This window comes from Balearica regulorum, chromosome 2 (assembly GCF_011004875.1).
Source record: "Balearica regulorum gibbericeps isolate bBalReg1 chromosome 2, bBalReg1.pri, whole genome shotgun sequence".
NCBI classification, from domain to species: domain Eukaryota; kingdom Metazoa; phylum Chordata; class Aves; order Gruiformes; family Gruidae; genus Balearica; species Balearica regulorum.
The window spans coordinates 19,946,719-19,961,361 of NC_046185.1; the positions used below are offsets into that span (position 1 = coordinate 19,946,719).

Genomic DNA, 14,643 nt, shown 5'->3' on the forward strand with positions numbered 1-14,643 from the left:
CATTGACCTAAAACTCACACCACCATGTTTAGATCAAAATACAACCTCCTGCTGAGTTAAATCGGAGCTGAATCCAGCTCCCAGTATACAGAATAATCCATCCCAGGATTAGCTGTGACCCTTCTAACATTCAGAAATACTTCTCCTTTTTTCCTTCAAGCACTTTTTCATACTTTATTCCAAATTCCTTTACTGTGTGATCTATCATTTTGCAGTTGATCATATAAAAATTCTGCATGCAACATATTTCAATTACATTTCTTAATGTAGTTGGCAGATCATCCTTTATAAACTCGATGAATGATCAAAAGCTCTTGACACGCATAGAAAATAAACCATTAATAATTAATGAAAGTTTTAGTTTAGCAAGAGATGCTAACTTATATCCATTAATAATATTATCGTATTCATAATAAAGGTAAGCTTGAGGGAAAAGAAATTAGTAACCACCTCAAATATTAAAAGACCATATTTTAAAACACATGCATAGAATGCTTAAAACATCTGGAGCCTGTATAAAATGTACATGAATTCTGCCAAATTTACCCTACACTTTCCTGTCACCTGAAGCACTGACTGGGGTGACGCACTTGACATAAATTTCTTGTTACCTGTGAGAAATGACTGGACACAGAAATTACTTCTTTCCCCAGACAGATGTAGCTGGTTGATCAGCCAACTAGTAAGATAATATTTATGAAGTTAAGCAGGATAAAACTGATAAGTGCTGTATTAATTTCATGGCGACACCTACAAGCAGCGATTTTTTTGGGCACAACAGATTCCATTGATCCTATTTTACATTTGAGAAATCTGAAGCAGAAAAAGCCTAAATTGCTGAATTGCATCATGTTGCAGAGCCAGGTCAGTAACCAAGCTCACAAAGTGGCAGGCTTTCATGCTAGTCACAAAACTATACCGTTGCCCACCTTTTAGCAAGATTTTTCTCCTTGTAACAGACTGAATATCTTCCCTTCCACTCCACAAGGGGAAAAATAATTAATCGAAGATAATTTCCAGCACACTTACCTTTTTTCTGCCTACAGATTACATCAGAGAGATTTTAAACTATTTAAGGGGAGGAAAAAAGTAATCACCCCACAGACTGAATGACTCAGGAGATATGAGTATACTAGTAACACAAAGACCAGCATAATGAGGAAAACTCAGCCCAGCTATAATCATATACAAACCCCAAAATCCACCAACCTCAAGCAGGTGAGAAAAATGAATGTTTTAAGATCTGTCGTTGCTGAAACGGCACGCATCTTCCTCACCAGCACAAACTACGTGCGTTTGCCCTCTGAGCCAAGTGACAATACTAGGAGCAAGGCGCTAAGTTAATTGATCGTAAAGAAGTGAGTATGCATCCGTACCCCTGAAAGATAATTCAGTTTATTCAAGCTCAGTTATCACTTCAGTATTTTGCTGAAGTTCTCCGTGAAAGAAAGGCAAAGTGTCTAAGCAATGTTTCTTCTCCTTTCAAACTGCCAAGAGAAAGAAGACTTACTAGGCTGGCCCAGGTCTGCAGCTCCCACTGACTCGTGCAGAAGCAAGGAACCTCCCTTCTCACCTTTCTCTCCCTTTACGCTCCTTAGAAGTAATTTTCCATGTATTGTTTGCACAGTACAGAACTTAATTTAAATTATCAGAAGCACCAAAATAATTTCTTCAATTTTTTTCTCTATGTTCCTCCTGAAAATACAAATCTCTGCCAGGCCAGTATTTTCCTGGCTTCTCCCTTGTTTCATGGCTGTTACCTGAGCTGCAGCCTGGCCCTGCAGATGTCCAGGCATGCAGTGAGTGACTTTCCTGGGTGGAAAGTGGATAAAGCTGGGAACCAGGCTCTGCAGAGACAGCAAGGATTTCAGAAGTTTCTTCACCTGGTTGCTCTGCACTTGAGGAAACCTGGATGATTTTGGTCCCTGTGTGTAGCTCAGTCCCTGCTGCCTTCTCTCAGATTTTCACCTGGGGCTTTCTCCTTCGCTCACTCTTCAGGACAGAACCAGTTGTGCACGAGCTTCCTCTTACCAGCCACCACTCCCTCCTGCCTCCACCTTGACTCTACGCTGAAAAAGGAGTGATGCTTCCCCTCCTGCCTCCTCCCAAGAGCAGCCACAGCTCAGGAGGTGACTCTTCCTCCAGAGAGGAAAAGATGGCCAGGATGAGCAGCTGGGTGCTGCTCTTACAGCGAGCTAGAGGAGAAGGGGGAAGGCTACAGGGAGCAGAGCTGCTCAAACCCACACGTGAACCCTGACCTTGCCCTCGCTAGATTCTGTTGAACAGAAAGCTGTGCACAGAGAAGGCAGACAGGCTGCTCAGAGTAAAACCACCCACCTTCGCCTGTTCAGACACAGGTGATGCTCCATAACGTTGCCTGTTCTGTGCAGCTGCCTGCGTTGCCTGCTGCCCTGAGCTGCCTAGAAGCTCAGAGAAACCATTCACATCCGTACAACACGAAGTGCATTAGCAAGCAAAGAAAGGAAGCAAACACTGAGACCAGATTTGTGTTTTCCTCTCCCTATGAAGTTCCAGATTTGTTATTGAAAAAGATGCCAGTTACTTCATTATTTTTAATGCCCCTGAGCCACTGTATATTAAATAAATGGTAACGTCCATGTCCTGGTTGTGAAAGATCGCAATTAATAGTGTAGTCATTAGGACCCATAAAAGCCAGATGCCATCCACAGAAAAGAATTTATTTCACTAGAGCTTTCTCAGGGTTGGGTTTATTTTAGGGAATTTTAGTGCGAGAGAAACCCAACCTATCACAGCTAATTGGCCGATCTCTCCTATTGAGTTCTCTCATTTTCCAACCATCCGTGGGCCAGAGACTGACTCAGCAACATGATGGTTAGGTCACTTGCCGGGAATACGAGAAACTCAAGTTCAAAGTCTCTTTCCTAATCAGGTAGACAACTTGACTTAAACCTCCATCTCCTGCAACCCAGGGAAATGACTCAGTCATTAGGTTACTGGTAATCCAATGTGTATACAACCTTGTGGGCACGGCTGCTTCAGCAGTGAAAAGGTTTCTGTTTTTTTTCTAATATGGAACGAAACCAGAAGTCAAACCTCATTTTTATTGTAAAACAAAATTCTTGCATTCTGGCCAGTCCTCAGTAATATCACTGCCCATTTAAATAGTCCTCTTCATTCAGGGTGTTTGTGCTCCCCTCCCTCCCACCCCAAGTGGCACTGAAGAGTTGGTTCCACAGCTTTCTTCAGATCCAAGGGACATCCTCCCGACACCTACTGCTCTTCCGTTTCATTTCCCTGAAGTGATCAGAAATAGGTGAACACAGCCACTATCTGGCAGCCTTCTGGCACTTTTTGTTCGCCGCCAAACACCACACCCGCAGTTCTCACCGACCGCTGAAAAGGAAACAGGACAAAACAACAGAAAAACCACCACCCAGGTGGGACCAGACGCCATCCCTCAGTTCTCATGCATGCCAGGTTGGCCACAACATACAGACAGAAACCTGCCCCAAAGGACCGCCGCAAAAGATGTAACTGGTGGGAGGTAGCAGGCAAGAGGCTGCAGGAACGGACGGAGCATGAAGAAAGGAGACCATGTGGCTCCAGAGCCCAGCAGAGCACAGGCCTTCTTACATCTCCTCTATCTCAAGTAGACCTTTCACCTCACTAACTTCTACCATTTCCAGCTTCTGCAGCCTTTCTTGCATTAATTTTGTTTAAAATGTTGTTCTTACTGCATTAGTCAGCAGTCACTTTTGTTGCTTTCTTCCCATGATTTTACACATAGACGGCCATGCATGAAAAGGCATTTTTCTATTGCTTACAAATACACAGCGATTTAGACAACTACCTATTCTGCTTCCACTTAGGAGTCTGGCAAATGAAGGACTTAAAAAAAAAAAAAAGAGGGGAAAAAAGTTGGTGCCTAAATTTAAGAATCAAATCCACATCTAAGCGCTTAAGCACTTAAATATGTGGTCTGATTTTACAAAAATTTGGAATCAAAAAAAGTGACAGCAAGGCCAAATGGGAGCTGATGACTTGGAGAATTCCATCCCTTATTTTGTTGCTTAAATGGCAATCCAGGAATAGGGCCCAGGAGCTTATTTTAAACAAAATATTTGTACGTATGCTGGCTAGAGCTGGAGGGAATAAATCGAGTCATTGATCCCCTCTGAACTGGCAAATCACTGGAATTTTTTAAAAAAGCACTATTCGTATTATACAGGCATTCAGAAGATTGAATATGACAGTCGGGCATTGGAAGGACAGGAGAAATGTTGTTCTTGCCCTGAAGACAGATGCCAGGGGTGGGTAAGAGCCCCACCGCCTTGGCAGAGAGGGGCCAGGTGCCCTCAGCCCGGGACCCACCCGACACACTGCTCTCGCACTCACCTCCGCCACCCACCAGCTTGTTTGGCTCCTACTCCTAAAAATTCACTTTCTGTTACGTGGTTAGACAGCTGAAACACAGGTATCAGCCAAGCTAAACGAACTTTCTTTGCAGAGGGCTTTTTCTTCAGCAAACTTTACATTAAAAAAAAAAAAAAAGCTTAAGGAAAAGCAGACATAAATCTCTCGCTAGGCTTCTTCATCCAATTCCCTCCCAACGTGATGGTGCCACATATCGATTTGCTCTCAAAGTTTGCTCCCAAATGGCCGCACCTACATCTCTGCTTTACTGAGAAGATGGTTTGTACGTGAAAAAGCCTTGATGTTCCTTGAAACTACTCCGGTAATAGGTGTAGCTGTGTCTTTCGTACGGCTAATCAGGCTCAAAATTACCTGAATACGGGAGCTTCCCAAGAGGAGTAAATTATCTGTATTAGCAAAGGCTCCTTTCTCAGTCTGGGCAGTGCCTACACTTAACTAAATCAAAGTTTACTTAAAAGCTTATTAGATCGTTTGGCTCCATACAGACATCACATTTCTGGGAAGTTTTGATCAAAAAGCTTGGCATGGCTACAATTACAATATTGTTACAAGTCACTAAATGTTATTGATACATTTAAAACAGAAATTCTGTGTTCATTTTATATACAATTTATCTCAAATACAGTCGGCAAGACGAAGGTATTTAAAGTTTTTTTCAGAATTTCCATCCTCCCTTTGACTCTTTCAAATGTACTTCCAGCTTACAATAAAGCCTGCCAATAATGCCCAAGCAGCCCATACAATAACCATTCCATTAAAAAAAAAGTAAAGGAATAACAATGTTGATTACAGAATTAAAAGGACGCAGCAGCTATTGACTTTTAATAGACGTATTAATAATTTTTCACGGTTTTCATTTTTGATCCTAAGTTAAACAGAACAAACTGCAGCAGCTGTCCCAGGAAAGAGATACTGGGTTACCGGGTAGTTTTCTTACACTGCTGCCCACATCGTAATCTATCCACATTTACATGATTTCCAAAGGCTAAACTGAAACAAATATTCTCCGACGGCCAGTGACAGCTTTGAGTGTCTTATCTGTATTTAATGGAATAAAAAACACAAACCAACTTGTCAGACACACCACTGTGTCAAGCTCAATTACCTAAATAAACAGAAGTAATGGTTAATTTTACTTGCTGCTCATTTTTTTGAAACTGCCTCAGTGTTGACTTTTGCAGTCTCTTCCCAGGAGAATTACATCTGCCTGGTTTAAAGTTTCACGTCCAGACACCATATCCAAAACCTAAAAGCTTGCTGCAGAAAAAAAGTATAAATTTGGGAAAAGATCCTTCAGTCCTTAGGGAAAATTAGCCTTCATCCAAAGAGGAATTTTATTCAAGCGAGCACCGTCCGTGGGACAAGTAGTGCTCCTATTGCCGATGCAAATAGGTCGTGACCTGCCACGATGGAAGCCCATCAGGAACTTTTCCCATGTGAGTAGTCACTCCAAATGTGTCTTCCTCCACTGGTAGCCCTGAGGCAGATGCCTACGTGCTAGCCAAACAGCATGAGGAACCCTAGCATCAACGAGGTCACATTGAAAGCAGTTAAAATACATAGGGATGAGGAGAAAAACATTTTTGCACTACAATTCCAAGGTTTTTTTTTAAACAGGGTCTTACACCTCTCATGCACACAGCGCAAAACACAGCATGTTTTGTCATCCTCTACAGGGAAGAGAACTACCGGACCTATGCTGGCTCACGCCCGCTGAAAAGGTGGCTCTTCCTCCCTCCAGCCGTCCCTTTGACCTTGGATAACAGGCCTCCCATCTGGAAATGTTTTCCCGTTCCTCCCTCCATGCTCTTTCACACACACGCACAAAAAGGCCCAGTGACTGGAGCACTGAACTGTGGTCACCGTCACACCATGAATAGATCTTTCTATACGTTTGCACATAGTTCAGCTTGGATAAAGCCCACTCTCTTACATTCTTTGTCCAGCACCACCAAGGAGCTAAGCAGACGGCAGATGTTTAACAGGACAGGTCTGCTTTCTGATGTCCTTTCAGTCCCAGGCAGAAGCTTACGTGCTGACCTTTAGGCGTGCACCAGTAACTGAGTGCACTGAAGCTAAGAACGTGCAAAACCTTCACGGGTCCACGATGAATCCAGCAAACCGACCCATCTGTACCCTCACCTCCGTGCCTAGCCCCAGCAAAACCCAGGTAGGGTACCACATCGGCACGGATCTCCTGCAAGATTCCTGCTGTCAGAGGCCAAGGGGAGAAAAGTAAAATACAAAGGACAGTCCCTAGGAGGGGCAGAAACCTGTAAGCAGATTCATGCCCATGTGCAGCCCTACCAAGGGCTGGGTGGGACCCAGTGCTGTGCTGGGTCTCTCACCACGTGTATCTGAGCGCCTGCTCCACAGGCTCGGGGCTGCACTGGTCCCTTTTCAGTTGCAGTGGTGCCTGCACACCAGGAGCGCTCACCTATGGGGTTCCAAGAGCAGAAGAACAGCATCTTCTTTGCAACATGCCATAGGAAGTCCTACTATGGCATACAGGTTCAACAGGCCTTTGTACTACTCTCCAGCCTTTGTTCGTTCTAGAGAGGCATTAAAAAAGCGTTAAAAAGGTGACTGCACTTCTTTATACAGGGGATTTCCTCATCACACAAGAAAATAAATTAATGACTATTTATTTCTGAAAACTAGTCTTTGGGTTGAATCCAACTTCCAGGTGGTGCCTGTCAAGAGGATACAGATCTGTAAGGGTGCAGAGCCATTCAAGACCAATGACTGATTTCAAGTACTTCATTCTCCATGTAGACAGACTCAACTATCTGTAGTTAAGCAATAATTAGTCCTAAAATTCTGTTCATGCACTGAGCAATGGAAGTAATAAGCAGTATTTTGAGATGTGTTAAGCAGTATTAGTTTTCTAGACAAAACTGCATTAAAGAACTGTTCTAACACTCCTCCACTCTGATATCGACTTGGTGGAGAGTGGGAGAACTGTCCTCTTGCTGCAGACCAGGGTACGTGCACGTTACATAGCGCCATTTCACTGGAATCTATATGGTTTAGATTTTAATGGAGTGTCGGTTGTAGAGCTGAATATATGGAAGCTCTTGAGTTACAAGAAGAAGAATTATTATTGCAAACCTGACTACAACTACAGTTGGTGTTCTTGGAAGATGAGGGTGCAAGTAACAAGAAGCTAACAAATTCATGCCAGTAAGTCAAGTTTAATTTGCTTTCCTTTTCCCCTCCCTTCAAAAGCTGGCTGAAATACAGGTTCCACTGTATATGCAGTGACTAGCAAGTGTGGATGCCATCACAAATACAGTGCTGCCAAGAGGAAGTCCTCTACTGACTAATAACAGAGTTTCCAATAGCAACTGCAAGATATTCTGGGCACTGAACTGAAGAGATTTAGGGATATATTCGAAACAAGATGTGCTTTTTGCAACTACAGAATATGAATTGTATAACATTTGGACAAAAGGTCTTTAAGAAGTGACCAGTAACATGTATAATAAAGGCAGAATCTGACGTTTTGCTGCCTCTTCAACAGGTAACACTAAGTTCTCCTTACCAAGTCTATTATCAAAGTATGGCTGCAAAACATAAAGACACGAGTCATCACTACACAGCTTGGCATTGCAAAGGTCTCAAGTTTTTGCTGCTGCCTGAAACAATATGAAAACATAGCCTTTTATTTTGGAAAGAGGAGATGGCATGCTTGATAATATTTTTGCGTAGCATTTGTCACTGTCAGCACAATACAGAATATAATCAAGTTCATTCGTTAACTAAGTAACCCACTCTTTGAAAACCTATTCTTTAATGCTAGACAGCGTCAGTGACATATTACAAGATCATTTACTAGAACTGGAAAACTACTTTTATAAAGATCACATTATATCACAGCTTCCCTTCTGTACCCTTTGCTTGCTGAGATTGCAGGGCATTTCATAGAGTTACTTCCTCTACAGACACAGGATTTTTTTCTTTTTTTTTTTTTTTCCATTTGAATATGGAAAACCCCCTGAATTTCCATTGCTGCAATTCAATAGTTCTATCAAAGACTGCCCATGCATTTTCATAGAGGTAATTTATTTTATCTTTGAAGTAAATACAAATTTGTCAGAAATATTTGCTAGGTCAATTTGTAAGCTCTACTATGTGGGAATTATGCCAAAATACAAGCACAAATCAGAGTGCTAAATAGTAATTTCAAAAAGATGCTAAGCAGTAGGGAAAACTAGAAGGCTCTAAGCAGCCAAATGAGATGAAATTTGTCATCAAATCACTGAAAACAAGAAACAGAACAAACTTCCTTACAGAGAAACTGGTATACTACATGCCCGAGCCTGACACTGTTATGTTAAAAGTTGCCTCTGAATAAAACATTCTGTACAACACTTTCCTACAGCACAGATGCCTGCTGCATAAGAATACTCCACTGCTGGGTTTTAATACCAGGAGGTATGATGTTATGCACCACTCAGTAATTTTAGTCTACAGTACAGCTTCCCACCACTTTTAATTTTAGAATGCAACCAAGTTATTTGAGATGTAGGTAAAATAAAAAAAGACTAATGAGGGTTTAAAACTCTAGATGGCACACTCATACAGTAAAAGACTATAAATCTGAACAGAAATACCTAGGTTCCCCTATGATATTTTCTTGGTTTTCCACCTGAGACACACATGATCTTATCTGCAAATACTGTCCTGAGGCCAGTTTGTGAATTACTATTATAAAAGGATCTGCCCTATTTCCCCAAATTAGAATTGGGTGATTTAATATAATACTATGCAGCATTTGCAGGTTTATATCTCAACAGTACAGAATTAAGTTAATTTAAGATTCCACATACAATTAATTGTCATGGCATAGCACCCATCCTGTCACACTATCATATTCCAACCTACTTCATGGGTAACAGGACTGAGATCTTACATGTTTATTGAAGGCACAGCCTCATGCAACAACCAGCTCAGTTGTACACATTTTCAAGCTTTGAACTCACAACAGAAGTTTTCGTTGCTGCTTCGTTTTTAAGCAGAAGCTCAGCTTTGTTTTATTAGATCAAGTCCAGGGTCATAAAAAGGACATGTTAATACACAGCCTTTAACCTACCCATCTATATAGAGTAGGCAGTATAAAATCTGAAACTCAAATCATGACAGTAACAGTCATGAAAATAGCATTGCAATATTTTTATTAGAATATGCCAAGGGTATGTTGCTGCTGTTATGCAGCCGTACTGAAGCCACAATAAATGAAATGACAGCTGTGCAACTGAATTCCCACAGTGCACATCTGAACAACATCCAGAATGATCAGAACTGCAAAATTCATTAATTAGGGTGTTTGACTAATTATTTGAGTACACAAACAAGTGCCTAAAGACAAGTACAATATATATTTACAGTGTGTTAGATGCTTTATGCTAATGGTGTAAAAACACTTCTATCCTCTGATAGGTACGAGGCAGTTGAACAATCTATCTCATCCTTACAGTGCCCTAATACTTGGTTACTGTGGAGAAGCAACTATACTGTAGCTTACACCTCAGTGAAGGGGGACCCATACGCAGGTACTAAATCAGCACAGACCAGCATGCAGCCCTGCATTCAGACGGTTTTGAAATTCATGATGTGGAACATGTGTACAACAAAGGACACACAGAAGGAATTTTAAAAATGCATATGCATAGATTGATTGGAGAACTACATGGACGTGGAAGCATTTGCCCACAAAGCCACAGAGAAGAACGTCTTTGGCCTTAAGCCAGTACAAAAGCCCCTCTGAAGCAAAGTACACAAATGTCTTCATTTCTACAGTACTAGATATCAACTCATTAATAAAACCATTAACATCAACTTTTTTCTCTAATAAAGTGTATTCATAATCACTCCTTGCTGTATGATAAATATTTACCAGGAAGTGTACATCTGTAGCACGCTATTACTCTTAAATATGCAAATAAGATAAACATTTCTAACATGTTATTTGCCTACATATATAAATTCATAATTTCCATCACAAGTCAAATAAATCACTGTCATCTTTTTTAATCATTTAACAAGTTTATTTCTACAAATTATGGCTTAAAAGCAGGTACTGTTGATAGAAAAATCTAAAGAGACTGATGTGCAGCACATGTCATTTCTTTACGTTGTCTTCGTGGATAAGTTATTCATTTCAGTGGGTATTTATCACATTTTTCATAGCAGCAATAAATAGACATTTTATTTTTCATAAAACATTATTTTGAATAGCATGTTAATCAATACAAAATTAACTTTTAACAGCACTGAAGTAACCTAACCCATAGGTCATTACAGGTTGATCATGGAATTGGAAAATTTAATATTGGATCTCTACGCCAACCTAAGACTGAGTTATTTGCAGGGTCTCCAACATGTCTTCCACTGCCTTCAAAGAGTATTTAGTTTCTTTCTTACTGCGACCTGCAAACTAAACAACAACAACAACAGATTGTTATTTGTCATGTATCAGAAATTCTGTGCATAGATCCTGTACAAATAACGGTTCTAAACATTAAGCACCAAAAATTTACTCTAATTACTACAAAGCCTAAAGCACGGTCTCTTTATTGTTTCACTAAAACTCAGCATTTTTACTAGAATACGGGCTATATCACCCTTCCACTAATACGTAATGAAAAATACAACAACTCCTTCATTTCACTCATTTGCTCTGAATTTGAATATTCAGCACTAACAAATATTCTACTTTGAAATTTAACATTTATCTGAACAGAGATGTTCCTGTTGGTTTGCTTGCTCTGTAAAGTTGAACATAATTTTTACTTCAGACTTACTTGAAATTTTTGTGATCCAAATTAGATTATATTCATAATTTAAATAGTAGCAAGACTTGGAACCTGTTCTTTAACCTAATCTGTTTTCTATTTCTGTTACAGTGAGACAGAGAAAATCTACTCTAAAATAATTCAGTCATCGTATCATTATATTTTATGGTTCAAAGTAACTGTGAGTAATGACCTTGTATTTGATTGTAACCTACTATAACAACAGCAGTTGCAGAGAGCATTTGAAATAAAGTCTGTCTTGATAACAAAGAAAGATACAGCTTAATAAATACTACTTATGGCTTTATATTCTCTAAGCCACGTGAAGTTGAGTTTGGGAAAGGAAGGCGTAGAAGAGTAGGACATGTTCATCACCCCACGCTGACCTCAAAAGGGTTTTTCTAACTGTACTGACGATTCCCATCACTCATCAGTCGTATCTAACACAGTGGATTTATTGACAAGGTTGGTCTTCAGTCGAATGAAACTCTCAACCATTTTTAATACACCTGCACTAAAAAGTTTTTCATTTGGGGTTGGGAGAGGTGGTAAAGAAATTACAGAAGCAGTTACTATAACTTGCTGCTAGTAAAACAGCCTATTCTCTGCGTATATGTTAACATCTAAACACTCAATAAATTTTCAATTTAATGTTTTTTATTTCAAATACCACTGGTGTCTTGCATAGTTAGTCCTTGATTTATAATGTGTCCCTTCTCTCTTGTAATTAACTTAATTTAGCAAACTCTTCATGACCTGTTAAGAAAGATTAAGTCATCAAACCCAGGTAATATCACACCAGGAACAAGCTGCAGGACCTGTTAACCTGCTTTTGACCCCCAGGCTACAATCTAACACTGGGATTCCCAATCAGTACCTGATTCTTAAATAAAACAGTTTTGGCACAGTAAATGAAATGCTATTTCAAATTAAATAGTTAGGAGAATGAAATGTTGTTACTGTGACAACACTTTGCAGTGAAGAGAGATACTGAAAACACCATATTTTCATATTTGATATTCAGCGATGAACTGATGTGCCAAGTTTTTGACTCTAGTAGTATGTATAAACCCATTTTTCAGGTTGTGCAGTTTCCATAATGAGCTGCAACAGTCAACTTCAGAGGAAAATCAAACACTTCTTAACACTCTCCCAGGTGAGAGATGTAACTTTTGCTTGGATCTGACTTAATATAATATCCTTTTTTTTGTTCACACTAAACAAGCATAGTCCCAAGCAGATACTTGGGGAGTGCACATCCTTTCATAAAAACAAGCAAATGAAAAAACAGAACTCAAAATCCTCGACTGAAAAATTGGTTTAATTCAAAGCATTCAGAGATTTCAATAAAAAACACAGAAGCCTGAAGATACTGTGGTCAAAAATCACGCTTGGCAAGAGACACAGAAAGCACGCAGAGGAAATCTTCAAAATAAGAAGTATTTTACTTATTTTACTTCTCTTCAGGGACACTGAAAACAAAACTGACATAAGACATTAGTTTAAAAAATGTTACTTGCTAATTTCAAGAGTAGTTGCCTTCATGATACTGACGTGTACTTTAAGCTGAACAAATAAAACCAAACTCTGCGTCATAACAAACAGAACTATACTTGGAAATGTAATCACTTCAAATTTGCCCTGACGAACAATTATTTTGTCTATTCTGCCATTACACAGCAATTTGACTGATTGAGCCGGAATCTATTTCTTAAAATCATGATTTAATTTTCTGTTTCCCAAATGGTTTGTAACAAAATCACCTCTCCGGCCCTAAATAACATGTGGATTGCTAACACAGAAGAATTTAGCAATGTGCCCAAGAAGCATGTATCTGGAAAATTACAACGAGTAGGATCACATTAAAGATTTTTGTGAGCATTAATCAAACTTGCCTGCCTCTGCTGAAACGCTTCTGCCAGAGGACATGCTAAACCAATTACCTAATTGAAGAGCACTGGGTAGCCATATTTTGTTTCGGTGTTAAAATAACTGTGGCTCACGTCCTCAGTCAGAACAGAAATGTTCCTCACAGGGTTTCACAGAGAGACTAATCCAGTTTCCCAGAGATAAGGCAAAACTACGTTTATAATAATATTAAACTTACAATAATTCTCTGAATAATGACTACTTCTCTAACATCTGAAATAAAAGACTAAAATTAAATTTTATTTGTTTTTTTGTTTTTTTTTTCACCTGGTCAATCAAATTTAAATGGCCTAGAGAATAATGACCTTTTTTTTTCAGAGCATGTGTTAGCAGCCAGGAATTCCAGCTCCATGCAGCAGCCCTAAGCTACAAAACCTTTCTGTCTTCCTTTGAAAGTTTACGTTTCTCCTAGATTAGGCACAGATGAGAAGTACTAATCACCACAGAGGGTTACATATTTAACATCAAAATAAGTATATTAACCAGATGGAACATAAATTATCTATACTTGTCACAAAATTATTTAATTCAACTATTCTTTAGCACCGTATTTTCCTGTAAAGAAACTGCTGTAGCCTAACCAACATTGGTGAAAGTAAGGTTTTCTATTTACACCCAAAGATTGTTTTCTTTAAATGACAATAAAAAGTTCCTCTGATTTCATACAGGAATGCACAGGAAAAGCAAAAATCAAGTGCCAAAGCAAACTGCCTGAATGAGAGAATAAATCGAAAGCAGAGGATCAGTAAAAATATTTCAAGTAAATTGCCTATAAAATTAAAAAAATGCAACTATGGCCAGTGCTGAATTTGAAAAAATAAAGGCAGTTTTCCAAAGTTACTGAGCAAACTGCTGGTAATTCAAATTCATACTGAAAATAGGGAAATATCCCACTGTAACACAATTGCTCAAAAGTAACTGTTTGAATTAATAATTTCATTAAAGTCACAAATTCATATAATTTGTCTAGGCACCTAAGTCGGGATTCTAAATGCATCTTATCCTCTAGAACATGCCTACCGGAAAAATTGCATTTAATAGTATAAGGAGGTCCAACTAATAAAACAAGTCAATGCCAAACTCAACAAGCTCTTAAGGCTCTTATTATGCTCTAAAAAGCACTTTGGATAATGCAAGGAAAGTGGGGAGGATTTATAGAGATAATATAAGTATCTAGCTTAAAACCTGGCTAGACAACACTCTACTAACGGAGGAACGCTGTAAGGACTTCCACTGGCAAAAACGACCAAGGTTTCATCCTTAGGTCCAAAAGATGACAATTTCCAACCGCTCAGCACACTAAGGGAGCAACAAATCAATACTGACTCATAGGGGAAACTGCCACCTACTACATCACCAAACACCATTTGCTGTAGGAGTTGGATGTTAAGTCTCTGACATAGACACTGGAGTGGCCAAACCCTTCTGCAGTCACGTAACAAGCTCAGTAGGGTTGGGCTGGGGCAGCCCTGTCCAGCTGTGGTCACTAGAGCTTCTTGTG

The 14,643-nt window shown here is 39.6% G+C and overlaps 1 protein-coding gene across 1 annotated transcript in view; it reads right to left on the reverse strand.

Moving 5' to 3' along the window:
• Window positions 1-9,576: 9,576 nt before the first annotated feature.
• EMC2 (ER membrane protein complex subunit 2) overlaps window positions 9,577-14,643 on the reverse strand; it is a 45,180-nt gene continuing 40,113 nt past the window's right edge. The window contains exon 11 of the mRNA XM_075743488.1: window positions 9,577-10,855. Coding sequence (XP_075599603.1) covers window positions 10,769-10,855 — 87 coding nt within the window. The 3' untranslated portion in view covers window positions 9,577-10,768. The remainder of the gene's footprint in view (window positions 10,856-14,643) is intronic.